This window comes from Pleurodeles waltl, chromosome 10, assembly GCF_031143425.1.
Source record: "Pleurodeles waltl isolate 20211129_DDA chromosome 10, aPleWal1.hap1.20221129, whole genome shotgun sequence".
Taxonomy (NCBI): domain Eukaryota; kingdom Metazoa; phylum Chordata; class Amphibia; order Caudata; family Salamandridae; genus Pleurodeles; species Pleurodeles waltl.
The window spans coordinates 1,021,036,189-1,021,058,676 of NC_090449.1; the positions used below are offsets into that span (position 1 = coordinate 1,021,036,189).

At 48.1% G+C, this 22,488-nt stretch overlaps 1 protein-coding gene across 1 annotated transcript in view; it reads left to right on the forward strand.

Annotated features, from left to right (window-relative positions):
- The first annotated feature begins 1,317 nt into the window (after positions 1 to 1,317).
- Positions 1,318 to 22,488, forward strand: part of LOC138262152 (sulfotransferase 6B1-like) — a 125,955-nt gene continuing 104,784 nt past the window's right edge. The window contains exon 1 of the mRNA XM_069211941.1: positions 1,318 to 1,633. Within this exon, the coding sequence (XP_069068042.1) occupies positions 1,441 to 1,633 (193 nt within the window). The 5' untranslated portion in view covers positions 1,318 to 1,440. The remainder of the gene's footprint in view (positions 1,634 to 22,488) is intronic.

Here is a 22,488-nt window from a genome sequence, read left to right on the forward strand (position 1 = left end):
AACTGTTGTCTATTTAAACCAGGTGCACGAGAGGAAAGTAGCCATTACGGCCATTATTAGACATCCCGCCATTTTGCAGGACATTGCAGCTATTATGGCCCATCTTGCTGCGACGCCATTTTGAAAGAGACTTTGATGCTTTCTCTAATCGAGAGAAAGAGACTTAAAAGATTCTTACCCTAGAGACTTTAACTTTGAAATGCCCTTTGCATGAAGTAGTAGTTTTATCTTGCCGCCGTGAGGCAAATTGCCCCGTCCACCCCTGCCCCTTTGCTCCGTCCCATGCTGATCGAGAAACGGTACCTGTGAGACGAAGACTTCCTTGAATGCTGATTGTAATTGGTAAATATGAAAGGAAATTGTACAATTGCATTGTGTTTCTTTTAGGTAACCAACTGCTGATTTTTGATAAGAGTCCTAGTTAGGAGTTTTTCTAAATTAATGTTGCTAAATTGTTTTTGCATGAAGTCCCACATGCCGATGCTAATTTGAGGTTAGATGAGGATTCCTTTTTGTTGCACGATGCAATTTGAGACCTTGTTATGCTGACTAAATGTATGCAATTAGCTCATTACAGATTATAGTTTTAGTGATTTGCATTGCTATCATCGAATGCCTTGTTATTCAAATGCTGCATAGATTGCATCTTTTTCGTCGTTATGGACAGCTATTAATGTTCATTTACGTATATCATTTGGTGTTGAGACACATCTATATTGTGCTAGCTTTGTTAATATAGGGAAATAAATTCATTAACTGTGAATAAACTGGTGTGGTTATTCCTGACTGAAAGGTCAGGGTTCGCCGAAATGTATTCTGGATTAATTGTTAAGTGTTATGTTGATCAGGGTATTGCTTATGTTCGTTATTGATTATTGATTTGATTAAATTGATTGATCTCGGGTGAAGAGAGTCCCACTTAGCCAAAAGATTCATCGGCCTAAAGAGCGTCCAAAATACAGGTAAATTATTAGTACGGAATGCTCTATCAGCTGTGAAGCTTGGTATGACTTTATCAGTACACACCATACAAAACAATTGACATGTCCAGGGCTTGTTTTAATGCATGATGTGAATGAACCCTCACAACATTGGCGAGCAGAATTTGCATTTGTTTTTAGCCATAACAGCATAGCCCGAAAGAACTATCCTGTAATCTAAAAAGCAAGGCTCGGTTGATGTCAGAATACCGGGAACAGCGCCATGGAGCTGTGACTCAAAGCGCGGTCCAGCCCCGCACAACCTCTGTCCCACTTCCCTCCCTCCCTGAGTTAACACTCCCCTTCACTCCTCCCCTGTTTCTCTCACATAAAGGATGCTGTCACCTCTGTGTGAGGGACAGAAGGGACTTTGTGTGTACTCCAGGCTCAGACTCTGCTCTCCTCACTCACAGGCTGCAGCCCTCCTTGGCACACCCTCTCACCCACAGCCTGAGCCAAGATGGCAGAGAGATTTTTGGTAGTAAACGAAAAACTCTCGGCTGCGTCGAAGGGAGATGCCCCCGAGGAGCTGCTGTTCACCTATAAGGGGATGCTGTTCCCCAGCATGCTGTGCAGCCCCGAGACTTTCCAGGCGCTAGACACTTTCCAGCACAGGACAGACGACCTGTTCGCTGTGTGTTACCCTAAATGCGGTGAGTAAATACACCGGCTTTATACATTTGTTTTTTTGTCAGCATTAAATGACTGTGGTGAAGCCAACAACACTGTGAAACCACCGGTCCCACAATGCAACACTATGTGGCTTAAAAAGGCAACACTGGTTATGGGAGTCCCAGTGACACCTATGTGATACCTGTCTAAAACCCATATTTTAAATTCAGTGGTACAGTCTTGGTGTGAGCCTTGCACCTCATGTAATAAATTACGTCACAACTAACGTGCACATTTGAGTTGTGGGTTCACAGCGCCTGCAGCCCTGTCAAGTTTCCTAGGTCCGTGTGTGTTGTGCTGCTCCAGTCCCGGTTTTATCTTTCAATTCTGGGACTTGCAGTCTGGTACATCATGCATGGATCTGAGAAACTTCGGCAGCTATGCGCCTGATGCCAGGGATCAGAGTGGGCACGCATTGCACACATCTGTGAGCTTACCACTACCCCGACTGCCACCGGACAAAGTATATGGAAGCCTCCATTTTTAGAAGCCTTTCTTATCAACTTTATTTTCTTTCTGTTCACTGTCATTATTGATTGTTTTGACTGTGGCCATGCAAATAGCAGAAAAGTTCACTATTTACCTTCCTGCTGGCTAAATAGTAGAGCTTCTGCACTGTTTGGCCAGAGGCTGTGTAAACAACATGTAACCATCACTAGTTACCTGGCCTGTGGCTCAATGCAAAATTATAGTATTACAGACTGTTTAGACAGCGTCGAGCAATTAGCAAGGAAACTTCACCATTCACCAGCCAGTAGCTAAACAGCAAACATTATGCACAATGTGTCCAGCTTCCTGGCATATTGTCAAGAAACACCACTAGTTGCCTGCCCCCTGACAAAATTGCGGCCATTATATGTAGTTTGGCCAGTGGCCTTGAAAAGAGCAAAGAAATGTCATTATCTACCTGGCTGCTGGCTTAGTAGCAGGCAGTTTTCACAGGCCAGGAGACCTGCCATGCAGCAGAGAAACTTCATGGTTTACCCAGCTACTGTCTAAACACATGAAATCATGCATTATTATGTCTAGCACAGATTTAAACAGTGGCTTGCCGGAGGGTAGAACTGAAACAAGGAGAGACCATAAATGGCACCCATGTCCCTATGCAAGTTAGTGGTAAAACTGCTGAAATGCAATTTGCACCGGAGCAGCGGTAACTCATAGGTCTGAAGGTCCCAACAGTCATGGAAGAGAATGAATGTTTCCTGGTTAGTTTCGATTACATGGCACAGAAAGCTTCTCCATTATACCAAGAGCCAAGACACAGCGACTTGAGAGGCCAGTTGGAGCTGTCTGATTTTACTCCACAAATAGTCCAGTTCCTCTAATTCACCCGAAGAGGTGGCTGTTGATAAAGATGATTAAACCCTTTGTAAAACTAGGTAAAGTTGTTTACTCTTCTGGAGCTACGTACTCGCTCTTACAAAGTCCTGAGATTGCACAAAGGCCAGATATAGGATTCCCAAAAGGCTCCCTGTTATCAGAACACCTCTTTTCCTGTCCTGCGTTGTAATGCAACCAGGGATGTAACTTTGGAGGGGGTCGGGATGTCTAGGGTGGGGCATTTCCCTATTGTCAGCTGCATTCCATGTCACACTAGTCTAATGCTGGGGTCAGATCAGGTGTATACAGGGTGACAGCATTGCAGTAAAACAGGGCCAAGAATGGGCAGCCATTATGATTTGAAATGGCACCTAGCGAGAGGACCCAGTGACCTGACGCCCAGACCGCTTATGTGTGCATTTCAATCATCTTTCTGTGTCTCACCCAGTGCTTAATCTGTGAATAGAAAGGTGTCAGTGCCCAAAGCTCTCCTCTGAAACAAGCAGCTGCTGCACTTAATTGTGCAGCCCAGAATACTGAGGCAGAGTAATCCTGAAGCCATCTCGGGTCTCTTGAATCCATTTACAGCCACTCCCTACCCCTGCATCTCACTCTTGCAGCTTTCTGCTTTCTCCCTTTGTGGCGCTTTTTCATTTTTCTCTTCTTCCGTCTTTCCCATATGTGTCTTTTGCTCACAGTACAAGCTTGAGGCAGAAAAAAAAAGTTCAGGCACTCAAAAATAAGTGCCAGTGCCCAGCACCTGAAACCACTGGCTCAAATTAAGCACTGGTCTCACTTTTTGTGCATTATTCAGGCAGGACGCCTCTGATGTGGGCTCAGGGGGCAGGGGACAGTCATCCTCCTGTCTGAGGTGTGCCTGCTGAGTCCTTAAGGCAGCCCTGGAGGCAGACGGCTGCCTGGTCTCTGGGCACTCCTGCTCCGCTCTCAGAAATACATTACAACTAATAATGAAAGCAAAATAAAGGTTTTGAATGCTGTTCATGTGAGTATGTTTGTGCATGGTTGTGTGACATCATGGGGTGTGTGAGAAGCAGAGTATGTGAGTGAGTGTGTTTGTGTGTGTGGCATCACAGAGCGTGTGAGATGGAGAGTGAGTCATTGAGTGTGTTTGTGTGTGTGTGACATCGTAGAGTGTGTGAGATGGAGAGAGCATGAGTGAGTGTGCTTGTGTGTTTGAGTGGCATCGCAGAGTGTGTGTGTGTGTATGGCATTGCAGAGTGTGTGAGCTAGAGTGTCTGAGTGTGTTTGTGTGTGTTTGGCATTGCACTGGCTGTGAGATGGCCAGTGTACAATTGAGTGTGTATGTCACATCGCAGAATGTGTGATATGGAGAGTATGCGAGTGAGTGTGTTTGTGTGAGATGGAGAGTTTGTGCATGAGTGTGTTTTGTGTGTGTGATATTGCATAGTTTGTGAGACGGAGAGTATGATTATGTTTGTGTGTGGCATCACAGAATGTGAGAGATGGACATTGTGTGACTGTGCATGCTTGTGTGCATGAGAGGGAGAGTGTGTGAGTGAGTGTGTTTCTGTGTGGCATTGAAAACTGTGAGATGGAGAGCATGTGAGTGTGTTTGCGTGTGGCAATACAGAGTTTGTGAGATGAGAATGTGAGTGTGTTTGTGTGTGTGGTCTCGAAAAGTGTTTGGATGGACACTGTGAGAGTTTGAAAGTGACATTGCAGTGGGTGAGATGGAGTGTGTGTGAATGACTGTTTATGTGTGATGTGAGATGGAGAGCATGTGAGTGTGTTTGCGTGTGGCATTACAGAGTGTGTGAGATGAGAGTGTGAGTGTGCTTGTGTGGTGTGTGTGTGGCATTGTAGTCAGTAGGATGGAGAATTTTAGGGTGTTTGTGTGTGTGTGGTTAGCAGGGTGTGTGAAATGAGAGTGTGAGTGTGGGGCATTGCACAGAGTGTGGGATGGAGAGTTTGAGTGTTTTGTGTGTGTGGCAGTGTAGGGTACGTGAGATGAGAGTGAGTGTTCTTGTGCAGAGTGTGTGTGGGGGGCATTGCACAGTCAGCCGGATGGAGAGTTTGAGTATGTGTTTGTGTGTGGGGCATTGCAGTGTGTGTGAGATGAGAGTGTGAGTGTGCTTGTGTGTCTGTGTGCCATTGCACAGTCAGTGGGATGGAGAGGTTGAGTGTGTTTGTGTGTGGGGTGCATTGCAGAATGCAGAAGACAGAGAGTGAGTGACTGTGTTTGTGTGAGTGTGTGAGGTGGAGAGTGTGAGTGTGGGGCATCGCACAGAGTGTGGGATGGAGAGTTTGAGTGTGTTTTGTGTGTGCGCAGTGTAGGGTACATGAGATGAGAGAGTGTGCTTGTGTCGAGTGTGTGTGTGTGGCATTGCACAGTCAGGCGGATGAAGAGTTTGAGTATGTGTTTGTGTGTGGGGCATTGCAGTGTGTGTGAGATGTGAGTGTGCTTGTGTGGCTGTGTGGCATTGCACAGTCAGTGGGATGGAGAGGTTGAGTGTGTTTGTGTGTGGGGTGCATTGCGGAATGCAGAAGACAGAGAGTGAGTGACTGTGTTTGTGAAAGTGTGTGAGGTGGAGAGTGTGAGTGTGCTTATGTGTCTGTGTGGCATTGCACAGTCAGTGACATGGAGAGGTTGAGTGTGTTTGTGTGTGGGGTGCATTGCAGAATGCAGAAGACAGAGAGTGAGTGACTGTGTTTGTGTGAGTGTGTGAGGTGGAGAGTGTGAGTGTGGGGCATCGCACAGAGTGTGGGATGGAGAGTTTGAGTGTGTTTTGTGTGTGTGGCAGTGTAGGGTACGTGAGATGAGAGTGTGAGTGTGCTTGTGTAGTGTGTGTGTGTGGCATTGCACAGTCAGGCGGATGGAGAGTTTGAGTATGTGTTTGTGTGTGGGGCATTGCAGTGTGTGTGAGATGAGAGTGTGAGTGTGCTTGTGTGTCTGTGTGGCATTGCACAGTCAGTGGGTTGGAGAGGTTGAGTGTTTGTGTGTGGGGTGCATTGCAGAATGCAGAAGACAGAGAGCAGAAGACAGAGAGTGAGTGACTGTGTTTGTGTGAGGTGGAGGGTGTGAGTGTGGGGCATCACACAGAGTTTGGGATGGAGAGTCTGAGTTTGTTTTGTGTGTGTGGCAGTGTAGAGTACGTGAGATGAGAGTGTGAGTGTGCTTGTGTCGAGTGTGTCTGTGTGGCATTGCACAGTTAGTGGGATGGAGAGGTTGAGTGTGTGTGGGGTGCATTGCAGAATGCAGAATGCAGAAGACAGAGAGTGAGGGACTGTGTGAGGTGGAGAGTGTGAGTGTGTGTGTGTGTGAGTTTGAGTTGAGTTGAGTTTGTGCTGGTGCTGCTGCGAGTTAGACCTGTCTTGCATTGACAGATATGTGTGTGACTGGCTTGGATCACAGTGTGTGCTGCAAGCGAGGAGCATTAGCAGTGTCTTATATTTATGAATGGAAGGACTGTAGTTAATTGGTAGAACTGTCTGAGACCCGACCGTATAGAATGGGCTGCTGAAAGTCTGGGTGGAGGCACATTGTGGGGTTCACAGTACTATTAGCTAGGGGTTCTACGTATCAGAAATGAGGTGCCCCTGCAGAACTGTGTTAAGGCAAGTCCTGAATCTGGAGAATACTTTAATCTGCTACATTTCTATACTTCTTTTTACCACAGTCTCAAAGTTTCATCCTAACCATGCAGGCTGCAAGCATCAGGTATCAAACATGTCTGCAGCGGAAGCTGATAGAATGCTTTGTTGAGGGGCCCATAGTGTATCCGTACAAGGTGTGAGAAGGCGAGGGGCCGTCTGGACTGAAACCACTTCTTGAGTGTGAGTGATAATAGCCACAACTCATAATAACTGCCTCAGAAGGATAAAAACCTGTGTTAGCCCTGCTTGGTCTAAATATGTGACCAACACACTGGAAGCTCGAGCTAAAAAGCCTAATCAAGTCAGCCACCAGAATCAATGCTGACTGGAGCATCTGTGCCAGGGCTGCTTCTCTCTGCTAGACCAGCTGAGCAGAAGCAGTGTGAGTGGCAGATATCCTTAGTCCCCTTTCTTTAACTTCAGGCAGTTGTTTAGATTTATGCACTGAGTTTTGTAAAAGAACTGTTAGAAATGGGGTTTCTGGTTGGCTAGGGTATGCACCTAAGCCTGGCAGAACCCACCACTCTAGTCAGGGTAAGGGAGCTACACACCCAAGATAACCCCCGATAACCACCTTGGTAGCTTGGCACGAGCAGTCAAGCTTATCCCAGAGGCAATATGTAAAGTGTTTGCAAAACACACACACACCAGTGACATAATAAATGGACCACAAAAGAGACTCCACACCACAATTATATGAAAATAGACTGTATTACATATAAATCATAGACTCATAACTACTTTGTCAACTAGGCAATTGTCACATCCTTATAGTGCAAATAAAGGAATATTGCCCCATTGCACATCATAAAAACACACCCTCTCCGTGTACACAAGGGGGATCCTGAGAATATTCTTGTTACCCTAAGAAGGCAAAAATGAAATATCACATTACAGCAGGTCCTGACAGACAGTATAAACACTGCGGGCATAACATGTCATTGTGAAATACAGAATATCCTGCAATCACCAAAACCATCACCATATACATATTGCCACCAACAGCTACGCCAGGAGACATAGCGATCTTTCGCTTTGTTCCATATGATACGGCAAGTCATCCCTTAGACTTCGTTACTGGGCCATCTGCCCACGCATATCAAGGATGTGGTGAATTCCGTGGGGTGCAGCTGCGTGCCTACTCTGGAGAATACGTCCACCAAGGGGCTTAGGGTCCACCGTTGAGGATTTTCCCCTGTCCCGTCCACGGAGCCATAGCAGCTTTCCCCAAGGTTTGTCATATAAAGAGGAGAGGGGGGCCACCACAGTCTTCACCTCGTTAGGGACACCTTGCTAGGCTTCCCGTTTGCAGAATAATGAAGGGCTGTAATGGCTGCTGCAGGCTCCCCTATTAGGGGAAATGCAGTACTTTCGAGGTGAGCCTCTGGGCTCCAGGGTCTTGCCACATGAAGCTTGGCACTGCCAATATGTGGGGGGGCCCACACACCTCCCACAGTCGACGAGGGGACCTCTGTCCTGGGCCTGGCAGTGTACGTGGTGCCAAAACAGCTGAGGGGAGCACAGCCACCCTCGGCGCTCTGATGTCAGAAGTGGGGGCCTGCACATGCCCCGGGGGCACCAGGGAGAGCGTGCTTTGTCTGCACTTACCGGTCACCGGCAGCAGCCAACGCTGTACTCCTTCTTCCTCCATTGCCGCTCCTCATCAGTGGGGGCCTTACAGGCTCACCACGCCCACCCTGCAGGTCAGGGCACAAGAGGGTGGTGCTCAGCACACACTACCCTGTGAGAAAAGGCCTCTTTTGTCATGGTTAGCCCCTACTTTTTGCCTGGATTTTGATGTAGTCTCAAAGTTGTTAGTGCCCAGGGCCTCTGCTAACTAGGTTCCCTGGGCCAGCTCTCTTTCCCTAAAACTGTTGTGATGCATTGGCACAATTGGCAACACCTTTAGCTGCCACTATAGGTCCCTTCTAAATTGCCATTGCAGGCTGAGTATTCTGATGTAGTTCTAAACTCAACATGGCACACAGCGTGTGTGCCCTCTCTACTACACACTGCATGCACTATAGGTAAATCACGCCTCCAGCCCTAAGGCAGGGTGCATTATATTGTATGTATGGGCATAGATGCATGAGCAATATGCCTCTACTGTGTCCTTGCCAAACCTGGGACATAGTAAGTGAACAGGGAAGCCGTTTTAATACATGTGCTGGACACTGGTCATTACAGGTTTCACAGCTACATGATGTCTACTCTGAACCCTGGATTGTTTGATATCGAACAACTCAGAATGATAAATCCCAACTGGTACCAGTTTTGGATTTATTAAAAAATTTACCCAGGGGTCACCTTAGAGGTGCCCCTGTAAAAGCTAACTACCCTTGCATGGTTGCTGGCTGGTCACAACCAGCCTGCCACCAGATACAAGATTCCGGAACCCGGGGTGAGAGATTCTGCTATCTGGGTTCCAGAACAAAGCCCTTCCTGGGTGGAGGTGCAAACACCCCCTCCCTCAGGAATGTGCACTGTTCTGCTAGCGAGCTTCAAAGGGCTTACCACCCTGTAAACTCGACCCCCAAGACTGCTGCTAGCAGCAGATGGCCGCCCCAGTTGCAAACCCCCACTTTTGGCAGGAGCAATGGTGGGAAACAACACAAAGGACAGGAGGAATGATCATCCACAGCTTGCACCAACCCTAACGTGTTGCATGTGAGGTGACCCCTCCATTTCATTTGCCTCCATCTTGTATGGAAGGAAAATTGCCAATCAGGTGTTGGGAAGTGACCTCTGCCCACAAAAAGTGGTCACTTAGTGGGTGTAGCCTCCCTAAGGTAGATGAATCATTGGTCACTACTAGGTACTCCCCTAAACACCAACTAAATACAGTATTTAGTGGGCATCTCTACTCCGAGAAATCAGATTCCAAGGACAAAAGATAACCAGCAACAAAGAAGACCCAAGGCTCGAGAACTGAAGTCCTGCCGAGCAAAGAAAAGGCGTCAAACCCTGCCTGCTGCACCCAGGACACAACAATTGCGGCTGATGGGTTTTTGGACACTGGACGGACTTTAGAAACACCCAGAGGACCTACAGTCTTCAAAAATCACCAAAGCTCTCCCTCGATAGAGAAGACATCACTCTACTGAAACAAGGAACCAAAGACCCAGTGAAGGCCACTTCACTGACTGACTGTTGACCAAGGAACTGGACGATGCACCCAAACCAAACTCCACACAGTTGATCATGAGGACAAACCTTGCAAGTATGCCAAGTTTGGTGGCACTGCACCTTCCAGTGGCCAAACCATGCAATAGCACTTGGTTCTGGTTTCCTCACATTGGACCCCAAGATGGACAGTCCATTCCAGACTGTAAAAGGGCCAGGGGAAAGCACAAGTTAAGGGACTTTGGAAACCACCAGGATCTCCCACCAGAGTGCCCTTGCTGACCTACAAATGACCCCCAACATGACCTACCTCCTGCTTCCAAGCGCACCTTTCCACACAGCTCACTGATTTTCTTTGCCCCTGCCACCTTGTGTCCTGCACCAAAGATCCAACTGTGCCCTAAAGGTCCCCCACCCCTTGTGATCTCGACACTAAAGGGGATCTGATGGGCTTACCTTTAAGCCCACCTGTACACTGCTTTTCCAATTGGTCCCCCGCAGTGGCCGGGCACCAGCTTGAATGACTTTCTGCAGGTGCTTCCACCGAAACCAGTCTGAACTTCTCCATCTGGTCCATAGTGCCCACCGACGAACTCGACATACCTGAAAATGGAGACATTGGCGAATGCATTGTCTGATTTTATATGCTTTTTCAAAATATTTTCTTCATTGATTCCTATGGTGTGTAATTACACACAAAAAGACTATTTTTATTAATAATTCAAAAATTCATAACCTGAAAAGTACTTACCTGATTTTGATGGTCTTGGTCTTAACATTTTCATAAAAACCTGAAGTATTTTTATTAATTGGCCTTGCGTTATTCTTTTGAGTGTATGGTCTCATTTATTGATACTGGTAGCACTACAAATGTTTTGCACTTCTCCAAGATTAGTCTATCTGCTCAATCACGCTACCATAAACATTAAAGCATTAGGTGGTGTAGTTATTACCTCTGTAAACCAACGCATGGTTGCCTGGATCCCCTGCACAGTGTGCCTAGCTTTTCACACTGCATAGAGGGCCAGCCTCCTACATACCCACGCTTCAAAACGCTGCACCTCGGCTCCAAACAAAGTGCTCAAAATGCGCTGAGAAAGACAGCAATGTAGTGCTTCAGCCCAGGATATCGAGCTCACCAAACACTATGGTTGCATGGCCAACATTTAAGCCTAAGAAATCCGATGTTGGCCCCTGGGATATCATTGTGGCGCCCAGGAACAAAAGAACAGCAGCACACCAGCACATCAGGGTCCTTGGGTTGAAATGACAGTCCTTCTTGTGACCCAACAGGCCACAGGTCAGTACAACACATGGATCAGTCCTAATGGGGGTTCCCCCTAGCAGCATTTGGTTACAAGTCCACGCAGTGTCTGAAAACGTGGAGCTACTGCCCCTATACTTATTCTCAAAATGTCTTTGATCTAAGGGGCACTTCAGAGGAACTTCAGAAGTGCACATCATCCCCTTTCACCTTCAGCGCTGGCTCCAGGCATCAGTAGAGTATAAACAAGCCCTTTGTGTGACATAGCCTATACAGATATAAGTGCACCCCACCTCCCACTCTCCCAGGCGAGGAAGACCACTCAGTATGCAGATATGATCCTGTTACACCTCCACCCACCCTGTGTGATGGCTGTCTGGAAATTATGCACAAATTCCAGCTGTCACTGTACCCCACACATGGATTGGAGTCAGGCTGCGAAGCACAACAGTCATAAGCACAGTGAAATGCCCACTATATAAAACTTTATATTGTGGCATTTCCACAATGGTAATAAAAAACCCACCTTCACCAATAAGCAGGATTTCTCACTACCTTTCCAACATACCAAACATACCCACACTATTCTTCATAGATCAGAAATTACCACTTAGGCATATATAATGGGATTCATAATGCCAACCTATGAGAGAGCCAGCATTCACAGCAGTGAGAAACCAATAGGCTGTTAGTCACTACCAGGACAAGCCACAATAATAAAGACACATGTCCTACCTTTTACCAACACAGCACTCTGTCCATAAAGCTAAAGCTATCTAGGGCCTACCTTAGGGGTGACCTATATGTAGTAAAAGGGGAGCGCTGTACTTGGCAAGTAATTTTGGCAGTAAACTGCGCATGCAGGCCTTGCAGTGGCATTCCTAAGATAGGTTTGAAAGGTTACTTCTGTTGGTGAGGCAAGCAGCACTGCAGGCCCACTAGTAGCATCTAATTTACAGGCCCTAGGCCTATGGTATACTACTGTACAAGGGGCCTATAGGTAAAGAAAATGTGCCAAACAGGTGTAAGCCAATTATACCACCTTTAAAAAGAGAGAGCACACATGCACTTTAGCACTGATCAGCAGTGATAAAGTGCCCAGAGTCCTAAAGCCAACAAAAGAGGGTCAGAAAAAACAGGAGGAGGAAGGCAAAACGTTTGGGGATGACCCTGCAAAAAGGGCCATGTCCAGCACAACCCCCCACCAGCCTAAAGCCAGGGTAGACCAATCATTACTTTGATGGGCTTCCCTGCTTGAGGCAATAAAACATGGACCCTGGCCCGCAACTGCAGGGGCACGTTCTGGTTCTATGCCAATCTGAACACGGTTGGATTCCTCTGTCTATGCTCCCCAGACAACCTAAGCTAACTCATAGGGGCTCCTTAGCTGTCAGTGGCCAGAGCTGAACCCAGGCTTCCAGAGGCCTCTGGTCTCTGAAATCTCTCACAGTAGAGGGCAGTAGCCCAAGTGCATAGCATTCTCTCTCCACTCCACTTCCCACCAGCTCAGGGGTTCTACCCTGCCACTGATCCCCCAGCCTAGGGCCTGCACCCATAGGCTGGACAGACATCAGGGGCAAGGCTCTCCTCCCTCTAGCCTTTCTTCTGGGGGTTCCACGCCGACCCACCAAGGAGGGGACTCCCCAAAGATAGAACTGTTGGGGGTCTGGTGACAGCCGCCCTGCACAATTCTCCCACCAGTCCAGTGGTTCCACCCTACAACTGGTCTCCCAACCCAGAGTCCGCACCCCTGGGTTGAACTGTGTTCAGAAGTAAGTCCTTCCCTCCGTGCCCCCAACTCCAGAGTGCTGCACCCCTCCCCACCAAGGAGGATAACCCAAGACACACTAGCAGAAATGCTTGCAGTAACCGCCCCACCTCCAAGGTCAGGGGTGTAACCCTGAACATGACCTTCCAGGCTAGGGCCTGTACCCTCTGACTGGATCTGTGCCTTCCAAGCCATATCCCCCCCAAGGGAAACACATTCTTCATGTTTTGCACAAGAGTCTATTTGGCGCTGGTCTCCTGATCCCTGCCCATCTCGCAGAGCATGAAGCCCCCCCCCAGACCAAAAGAGGTGTCACCAGGGTAATTCCTGGGGGCTCTGATCTCAGAGCTGACTCCTGACCCCCTAGATTCCCTGCTAGGGACTGCCTCCCCCTCTCACCCCTCCATCTGGCACCCCACACCTTCCACTCCTGAGTGGTACTGCCAGACATCAGGACTGGCGGGACCTTGACAGTCACCCCCCTCAAGTCCTCCTGACATTATGGGGTCCTCCTCAGTAGATGGCCTCCAGTATAGACTAAGTTCCCTTCCTGGGGTCCCTTCTGGGTACTCTGCAGGCCTGGCTCACTCTGAACCTCCCCTGCCTCCCTCGGTTGGGGGAAACCTGAGCTTCTCTTCAGGATCACTCCAAAATACCTTTCCAGACCATCTGGCACTCATCCAGAGGTCTGCTTCCTTTGCAAGTCCCCTGGGGTCAGAAAACCCACACTCCAATCAGATTGAGCAGCCCTTCAAAATTGTTTGCTGTGCTGCCCTTCAGACATCCCTCTGGTGCTTTGCAACAATACTCCACAAACTACCCCAAGACTGGGGGACAGTTTCCTACTGCCCCTCAACCTCAACTTATACTCTTCAGGAGTGAAGCCATACTTCCTTATCAGTGCCTCCTTGAAAGGGATACCCCTGTCTGCCACTCCCTTCTAGGGCCAGTACGGCATCTCTCTCCTTCTCAGGAACATATCTCCCCATGCCAGTACCCCAACCCTTCTCAGGGGTCCTGCGCACTACCAGAGCCTCCTCATATTCCTGAAACCACTGATGTATTTCAACCCCCTCTGTGAATCTAGGTACCTGGTCTTTGGGAATGAGTGGGTTGTTCCTGACACTAGTCTCCAAATTGGTGCCACCACTGGAGTCCACGTGCAGCACTGGTAAGCCTGGCACTCTTAAACTACCTCAAGAGCGGAGTTTTTCACTGGCAAAGGCCCTTTCAGCTTCTGCCATCCTCTCCTGTGCTAAGGCTCTCTCAGCTCAGCCCTTCTCTCCTCCACAGCCAGCCACGCTAGCCGCAACCTCAGGTCCCTTGCCTATCTCTGAGCTCCTCAGGGGAAAGGGAATGTGAGGTGACCCCACTCCTGGCACTAGATTCAGCAAGGGAGTCCCTGTCTGTGGGGTCCTCTCTGTCTACAGGCGTCCCTGCCTGGCCATTCTCTCCTTCCCCCTCAGTCTCTTCAGGGTCACTGCCCTCTAGGGATATGGTCTGGGAACCCTCCCACTGAGAACCCTCAATAAACTCAGGCTCCTCCACTCGGTCTCCCTCAGAACCTCTAACCCCATGGATCTGTGTTAACAATCTTTCATGACCCCTTTCTAAAACATATAGGGTTTTCACAAGGTCCCCCGCTATGGTAATCCCCTCTCCCTACAGAAAACCTTTCATTCCTCCTTATTGTAATTCAGTAGGTTGTCTAGGGTAATAGTTAACCCCATTTTGTCAAGGTACCAAATTTACAAGTGCAACAACAAGATTCCCGGGAGTAAGAGTTCAAACAGGAAAAATTACCAATGAGAGAATCAGGAGAAAACAAAACATGTAATGGTCTAAGTGCAGAGTAGTGCAGTATTGAGTAACTATGGTATTGTGCAAATGCAAATCCTATCTTCACCGCTGAACACCAATGTTAGAAATGAGGTTTCTGGTTGGCTAGGGTACGCACCTAAGCCTGGCAGAACCCACCACTCTAGTCAGGGTAAGGGAGCTAGACACCCAAGATAACCCCTGCTCACCCGCTTGTTAGCTTGGCACCAGCAATCAGGCTTATCCTAGAGGCAATGTGTAAAGTGTTTGCACAACACACACACACCAGTGACACAATAAATAGACCACAAAAGAGACTCCACATCAAAATTATATGAAAATAGACTGTATTACGTATAAATCATTAACCCATAACTACTTTGCCAACTAGGCAATTGAAACATCCTTATGGTACCAATAAAAAAAATATTTCCTCATTGCACATGTCATAAAAACACACCCTTTCTGTTTACACAAAGGGGATCCTGAGAATATTCTTGTTAACTTAACGAGGTAAAAACAACATATAATATTACAGCAGGTCCTGAGAGACAGTATAAACACTGAGGGCATAACATATCCAGCAATCACCATAAACATCACTGTTGGACCTGGCCCTTTTTACAGGGTCATTCCCCAAACTTTTTGCCTACCTCATCCAATTTTTTCTGACCTTTTTTGCTGACGTTATGACTCTGGACTTTTTATTACTGCTGATCAGAGCTAAAGTGCATGTGCCCTCCCTTGTAAACTTGGTATGATTGGCTTATACCTGACTGGCACATTTAATTTACCTGTAAGTCCCTTGTACAATAGTATCCCTATACCAAGGGCCTGTAAATTAAATGCTACTAGTGGGCCTGCAGTGCTGCTTGCACCACCCACAGAAGTAGCCTTCCAAACCTGCCTCAGGCCTGCTGTGCGCAGTTTACAGTCCCAGGGACCTGGGGCCATATGTACGAACACTTTTTCCCATAGACACAGAATACACCTTTGCTACATCTGGCCCCTGGTATCTAAATTTACTTGACAGGCCTGGAACTCCCCTTTTACTACATGTAAGTCACCCCTAAGGTAGGCCCTACCTTTCCCTATGGACAGGGTGCTATGTATGTAGAAAGCAGGACATGTGCCTAGTAGTGTGGCCTGTCCTGGTAGTGACAAACAGCCTATTTGGTTTCTCACTGCTGTGAGTGCTGCCTTGCTCATAGGATTGCATTGGAAATGCTCTACCATATGTCTAGGGGTATTGTCTGATCTATGCGGGTAGCATGGGCATGTTTGGTATGGTTGTAATGGTAGAGAGAAATGCTGCTTACTGGTATAGGTGGTTTTTTGTATTCCCATTATAGAAATGCCACTTCTGGAAAGTGGGCATTTCTCTGTGGTTATGACTCTGGTGCTGTGCAGCTTGACTCCAATCCACGTTTGGGGCAGACTGACAACTGGGCTTTGTGCATACTTTTCAGACAGCCTGTACACAGGGAGGGTGGAGGTGTCACAGAGGTGCATCTGCATATTGAATGGTCTTCCTGGGCTGGGAGAAGGAGAGGCGGGACACACCTGCATTTGTGAAGACTATGCCCTGGCCTCACACAAAGGGCTTGTTTACCCCACACTGAAGCCTGGAGCCTGTGCTGGAGGAGAGAGGGGACACTCAGTTAGGACTGGTTGGAACCTCTTCTCCCCCTTTTGTGGAGACTGTGGTGCAAAATGAGTATAAGTACAGGGGTTTTTCCACACAGTTAGAGACACCTTGAGACATTAATGGACTACTGAACTGGACACAGAATGCTGCTGGAGGGACTCTCCAGGAATCGCCCTGGACTGGTGTTGTTGTGCTGACCTGTGACCTGTGACCTGCTGGGACACTAGGAGGAAGTGCCTGACTGCAACCGTTTGTGCTGGCTGTTTGTTGAGTCTGCCACCCTGTGCTTCTACTAGTTGTTTCCAGGGTCTGGGTGTTGTGGCCCTTGCCCTCTGCATCTTTATTGCTTTGAACGCATGAGAAGCGCTCCTGGTGGACTGGTGTGTGGTGGCTGGAAAGGGCCCCGTATTGCGTGGCTGGGCCCCACCCCTCCCTCACGCTGGGAAGAGGGAGAGGAGTCTTCCGGCAGCCTCGCACCCAGCACGGACTAAGGCCCATATTTATACTTCTTTAGTGCCGCATTTGCATCGTTTTTTGATGCAAAATCGGCGCACACTTACAAAATACAGTTGTATTTTGTACATTTGCGCCGTTTTTGCGTCAAAAAATGACGCAAATGCGGCGCTACAAAAGTATAAATATGGGTCTAAGTGCGCTCTTTCTCGTGCCCCCTGGGCAAGGAGCACTTCCAGGAGGGCCCGGGTACAAGAAGGCTCCTCCTATGGTGCATCACCGCCGCGGCCCAGGAAGCTGAATGGAGCAGTCCGGAAGCCCCGGAGGGCTCGGGCACGCTCGCTGGACGAAGAAGGAGACGCACTTGTGCACCCCGTCGGGTGCAGGCACATCAGTCGGAAGATGGAGCGGCCTAGAAAGACCACGCTGAGCTGTTCGTGAGGCTCCGGAGGGCCCCGGACGTGCATCCTCCTGCGCGAGTGGCTGGAAGAATCCCGAAGGCAGAGGCAGGTAAGCGGGCCTGGCAGCCGAACGGGAGCATGGGGCTCTGCGCCCCTTCAGCCAGGAGGCTTGCCCCCCAGCCTGCCCCCTTCTGTCGAGCCTGCTTCCATGTTGCTGATTTCATTCATTTGGTATTCAGGGTTTCATACATTGTTCATGGTTTACAACAATAAATAAACATGGAGTCTTAAGTGAATAATTTAATGAGTTTACTACTTTTGGACTTAAAAGGAAACTCATCACAGGGAATTAAAGAGTTGCGCACCTAACGTTTTCCCTTACAGACATGGCTTTCGAGACATTTTCGCATTGACCAGTCGGTGCAGTCAGGGTGCAGAGACATCACTGAGTGGTCTTCCTTCTCAGCCAAAAGTGGAGGAAAATATGAAACCAGAGAGTGTACAGGGGCTTGCCAACTGTGGTTATGCATAAACCCCTGGGAGAAGTCAGATTCTGCACAGGTTTGCACATGGGAGTGGCTACCCCTTGTTTGAAGCTGGTTTGGCCCCTGGTACAAGCAAAGTACAGAACATTAAGTCAGCCCCTTCCCTGGCCTCTGTTAAGAAAGTGAATAGTTTCTTGTGCCTGGTTAATTGTTGTGGGCCATGAATTAAGATCGTGGCCTCCCTCACTGCCCTATTCATGACCACACAAAAGCAGCTGCCATCTGGATGTGAGACGAGACTCATGAAACTGCATTTCAAAACATAAAAAATGCAGTGTATGCTGAAACACCCCTGGTGTACTTCCACCCGCCAAGGAATCAGAGCTAGCAGTGCGCACCAGCCACAGTGGACTTGGTGCCACACGCGGGGAATGGGCTCCAGTGGCCTGTGCAAGCAGAGCCTTCACCCCACCAAGCAGAGGTATTCACATATTGAAAGAGAAACTCTTACTATTTACTGTGGGTGCAGAAACTTCCACCTTTATTGGTAAGGGTAAGCGGTTCACTATCCACACCGATTTCAAAGCCATGATGCCGCTCTTCCAGGGCTCATTCTCAAAGCCTCAACCCAGAATCCAGAATCCAGAAGTGGATCTTGCAGCTGCAAGAATACTTATTTTCTTTGCAATACATGTTGGTCTTCCAAACCCAGCTGGTTACTCATCCCAGCACTCATGGTTAGCTACTTCTAACACACACAATGCTCGAGAGACTAGAGTATGTGAGGTTTGTTGTTGAATGTTCTCAACCTCTGGAGGGGATCAGATGGGCAAGAGAAGCAGATGTCAGTCTGCAGCTCACCTGCCTGACAGCCTGGAGACAAGAAACTGGACTGGCTTGAAGATACACTTATCTTGATGGAAGCAACAAGCCCAGAACGCACAGGCCTCCCTATGCAATGTGCTGTATGAAAGCAGCTTCCACTGTAGGGTGTCTACTACTAGGGCACCAGTTGGTAATTTATCGCTGCTTTACATTGAAGTATTGCATCTCGTGGACAAGGGACACCAGGCATAGTCAACACGAAAGGCCGCATCAGAAGCAAAGTGTGTTTCCCCCATTTAGATGAGATGGTGGAATGAGTGGTGAAGAAATTCCACATGTCAAGCATATGGGAACCCTAACTTTCTGACGCCTGTTATCACTTTCTTGCTATCAATTTCTGAAATGCTGTAGTCCAGAGATAGTGCTGTCTTCAGGAGTCTGCCGGATGATTGTCATATGCTAGTAGTAATTAAAAACTACTCCAAGTCTTCCACGGTTGAAACTGGGAGCATCACTTCAGCTGGTGAGCTGATCCTCATGGTGCAAAAAATACTGGCTGCGCATGGGCTTCTGCATGAACTTAAGCATGGCAACGAGTGATAGAGGTAGTTGAGTATCTGTTAGCATCACACATCACAAGGTCACATCCTGGTGGCCACAAGCCAGTGAAGAAGTGAAGACATTTGTGAGGGCGTTAACCAAAGTAGTTAGATTTGCTCAGGTGGATCACCAACATGTTGACTGAGCCGTCCATTCATTTTTTGAGAGAGTACTGACAGACAACACATCAAACCACATGGAGGTCGCCAAGCCAATGTGCATTGGTTGAGTTCCGAATGATGCAATTGCCCATCATCCAAGTTTGACTGCAGCCCTTATGAGTGACAAAAGTATCCACTTTGAAAGGAGGAAAAGACCGAATGAGACGATCAGCCAGCAAGACACAGTGCCAAATCTACAGAGGGGTAGCTGGACTTGGTAGGAGATCGCCATCCAGGAAGCAAGTTTAGACTACCGTTTGAGCCTTCGCAGCAGTTGGTCATCCGAATCTAAGGCTCCACATTGGCAGCTCAGAAAGGTTATGAGAGGCCCCAGGAAATGTATGGAACGACTCCTGGTGGCCCACCTCCCTAGGATCCGCACCCTGCCCACCACCCATGCACGCAACCTGGGATTCATCTTGGACTCCACACTCAGCATGACTCTGCAGGTCAACGCCATCTCCTCTTCCTGCTACAACACTCTCTGTATGCTCCGCAAGATCTTCAAGTGGATCCCCGTAGAAACCAGGAAAACCGTCACCCACGCCCTGGTCAGCAGCCGGTTGGACTACGGAAATGCCCTGTATGCAGGAACAACAACCAAACTCCAAACAAAGCTGCAAAGAATCCAGAATGCATCCGCTTGCCTCATTCTAGACGTCCCACGCCGCAACCACATCTCCCCCCACCTCAGAGACCTACACTGGCTACCAGTATCAAAGAGGATCACCTTCAAGCTCCTCATCCACGCACACAAGGCCCTCCATGACACAGGTCCAGCCTACCTCAACGACAGACTCACCTTCCACACCCTCACCCGTGATCTTCGATTCGCCAGCCTCGCCCTCGCCTCTGTCCCCCGCATCCGCCGCACCACCGCCGGAGGAAGATCCTTCTCTTACCTAGCCGCCAAGACCTGGAACTCCCTACCGCTCCACCTTCACCAGACCGAAGACCTCTTGACGTTCAGGAAACGCCTCAAGACATGGCTTTACGACCAGTAGCTCCCTCCCTCCCCCAAGCGCCTTCAGACCCTAACGGGTGAGTAGTGCGCTTTATAAATCCTTTGATTGATTGATTGATTGTTCTTTACCAGGTGTTTCAGGAGACAAGAAAGTCAGCCCACTACAGTGAACAATGATCGAGAAACGAGCAGAGGAGAGGTGACTCCAGTCATTGTCCCAAACTTGGAGGCTGAAGAAAGTTCCTTCAGTGATTGCTGAAGGATCAGCAGAGATGATTACTGGGCTGGTCCACTGACCACTGATAGTTGAAAAGGCATGTAACATGGTCGTAGATGGAACCCTGAGAGGTCGAAAGGAGACCACACCCTTTATCATCTTCATGCAAATCGGGCACCGTCTCAGTAGTACCAAGATTACATGGACAATGTCCCTAGTAATTCAGTTTGGAGTTGTATTGTTCAATGATTTATGTTGTATGAGGAATGAACTGTTGCACGTATGCAGCACCAAGTTACCTGTTTGGGGTTCGCTTGGGCAGTCCACCTTCTGCACAGGAGGCAGTGATGGAAACCAGAGTGATGCCGTGGAGATGATAAAAGGGAGCAGGATCTTGTGTGTGGTGATGCAAACTAGGATCCAAGCAATGTATGACAGGGGCATCCTGACCATATCATGCCTCTTTCATTTTTACCTTGTTAGGGTTGAGCCTGCGTCACATGCGATTGCGCATGTATATCGCTTGCGAGACACTTTAGTAGTTAGAAAAGGGCTCAAAGCCCCGTCCATGTCACGTCAGTGTCTTTCATTGGTTCGTGGGCTTGCCTTTTAAAATCTGCTTGCTTTCATTAGTGGAAGCCATGCATACGTCATGCCTTTTCCGGTGGTTAGCCCTCCTCGAGCGCAGCGACCAAGTACTGAAAACATGCTAGGCTCGCTGTTTTCCGTCAGGTTTGTGGACTACTTTTTATCTTTTTTCACAGCGTGATCTCGCTTGGCAGAAGTCGAGCGCTTTTCATGACATTGGCCCCGTTACATAGTTAATTGCACTTTTGCTGGTTAGGTAGATAATTGCACTTTTGCCGATAGGCTTCACTAGGAGTGAACTGTAGCCCTTTTTTTTCCATTTAATGTGGCAAGAAAAGTCCGGTTGGGAGTTTAAAACTGGTAATAGCTCTAACTCAGAGAAATGCGAGACCCGTTGCATTGCAAATGCTTGTTTGTTATTGTGGTGTGCAGGGCAGTACTATCCTTACAGTACACCTAAATAAATGAATTTAAGTAAGGCCTAAGGTGAGAAGTGAAATCTCAAAGTAAAACACAAATTACATTTCCAGAACTCACCTTTTTTCCTCTGAATCTTGTGCTGCCCCATTTGGCCTTGTGTTTGTCTTGTTCTATCTGGTGCTGAGGTTGTACTCAGGGAGGTGTGTTGTCCAGGGGATTCAATGGGATAAATGGAAGTCTGTGCTGGTTCTGTTGGTGGTCAGGTGCTTTTCATTTGAATAATGCTGCTATGACAGACATTTTCATTGCCTAATATCTGTGCCACCTGCAATTTACCATGTCTTAGTGTGTAACTTGTTTGCAGTTGTGGCTTCCGAAGATGTGCATGTTTTTTTTATAAGCTTTATTCATAAATAAAATATGCAACTCTGTATTATTGCTTTCACTATTGGCTTCTCGGGTTCGGAAGAGTCTGCTTGTACCACTCATTTCATTCAGACAAAACCCATGTTCATGGATTATACGAGGAGAACCCATCCAGGGGTCTCTTCCTTCAAACTCCTACAAATTGTTGTTCCAGCCCCTTAAAATGACTTGAACTTCACCAGCCATGCAAAAAAAAAAGATGTTATTGCAGAAGCAAAGAAACCAAGCAGACCTCACAGCGATGCAGGTGACCAGATATAAAACCTGGTAAACATGCAAAGGCAAAAATACAGAAATGGCAAAGTCTCCAGTGGCGGCTCACCCTCATGGGTATCAGGCCTCTTGTTTCCAGCCCCTTTTAATTATAGCAATTGTCAATAATAGCCTCTTATCCACTGAAACTTTAAATAAATGGTGCCATTGTTGTGCTCGATGGTCACGCGGCAGTCTGAGGATGGCAATAAATAAGTCTGTTGGCACAGATGCGCTTGCACCAGCAAAACAAAAGTTTGTCCAGGGATGCGAGGAGCTGCTGGGGCTTCAGTGGCCTGATATATCCTCACTGCCGCCCCCTTATTGGTGCACGGTACTGTCGCTCCGACAGGTAGCCCAGGGAACTTTGGGGGCTACCCATCAGGCGGCCCCCTCTCTGAATGACAAAAAACTCAATCTACTCTCCCACATCGACTCCATTGCAAAGTCTGCTCGACACCAAC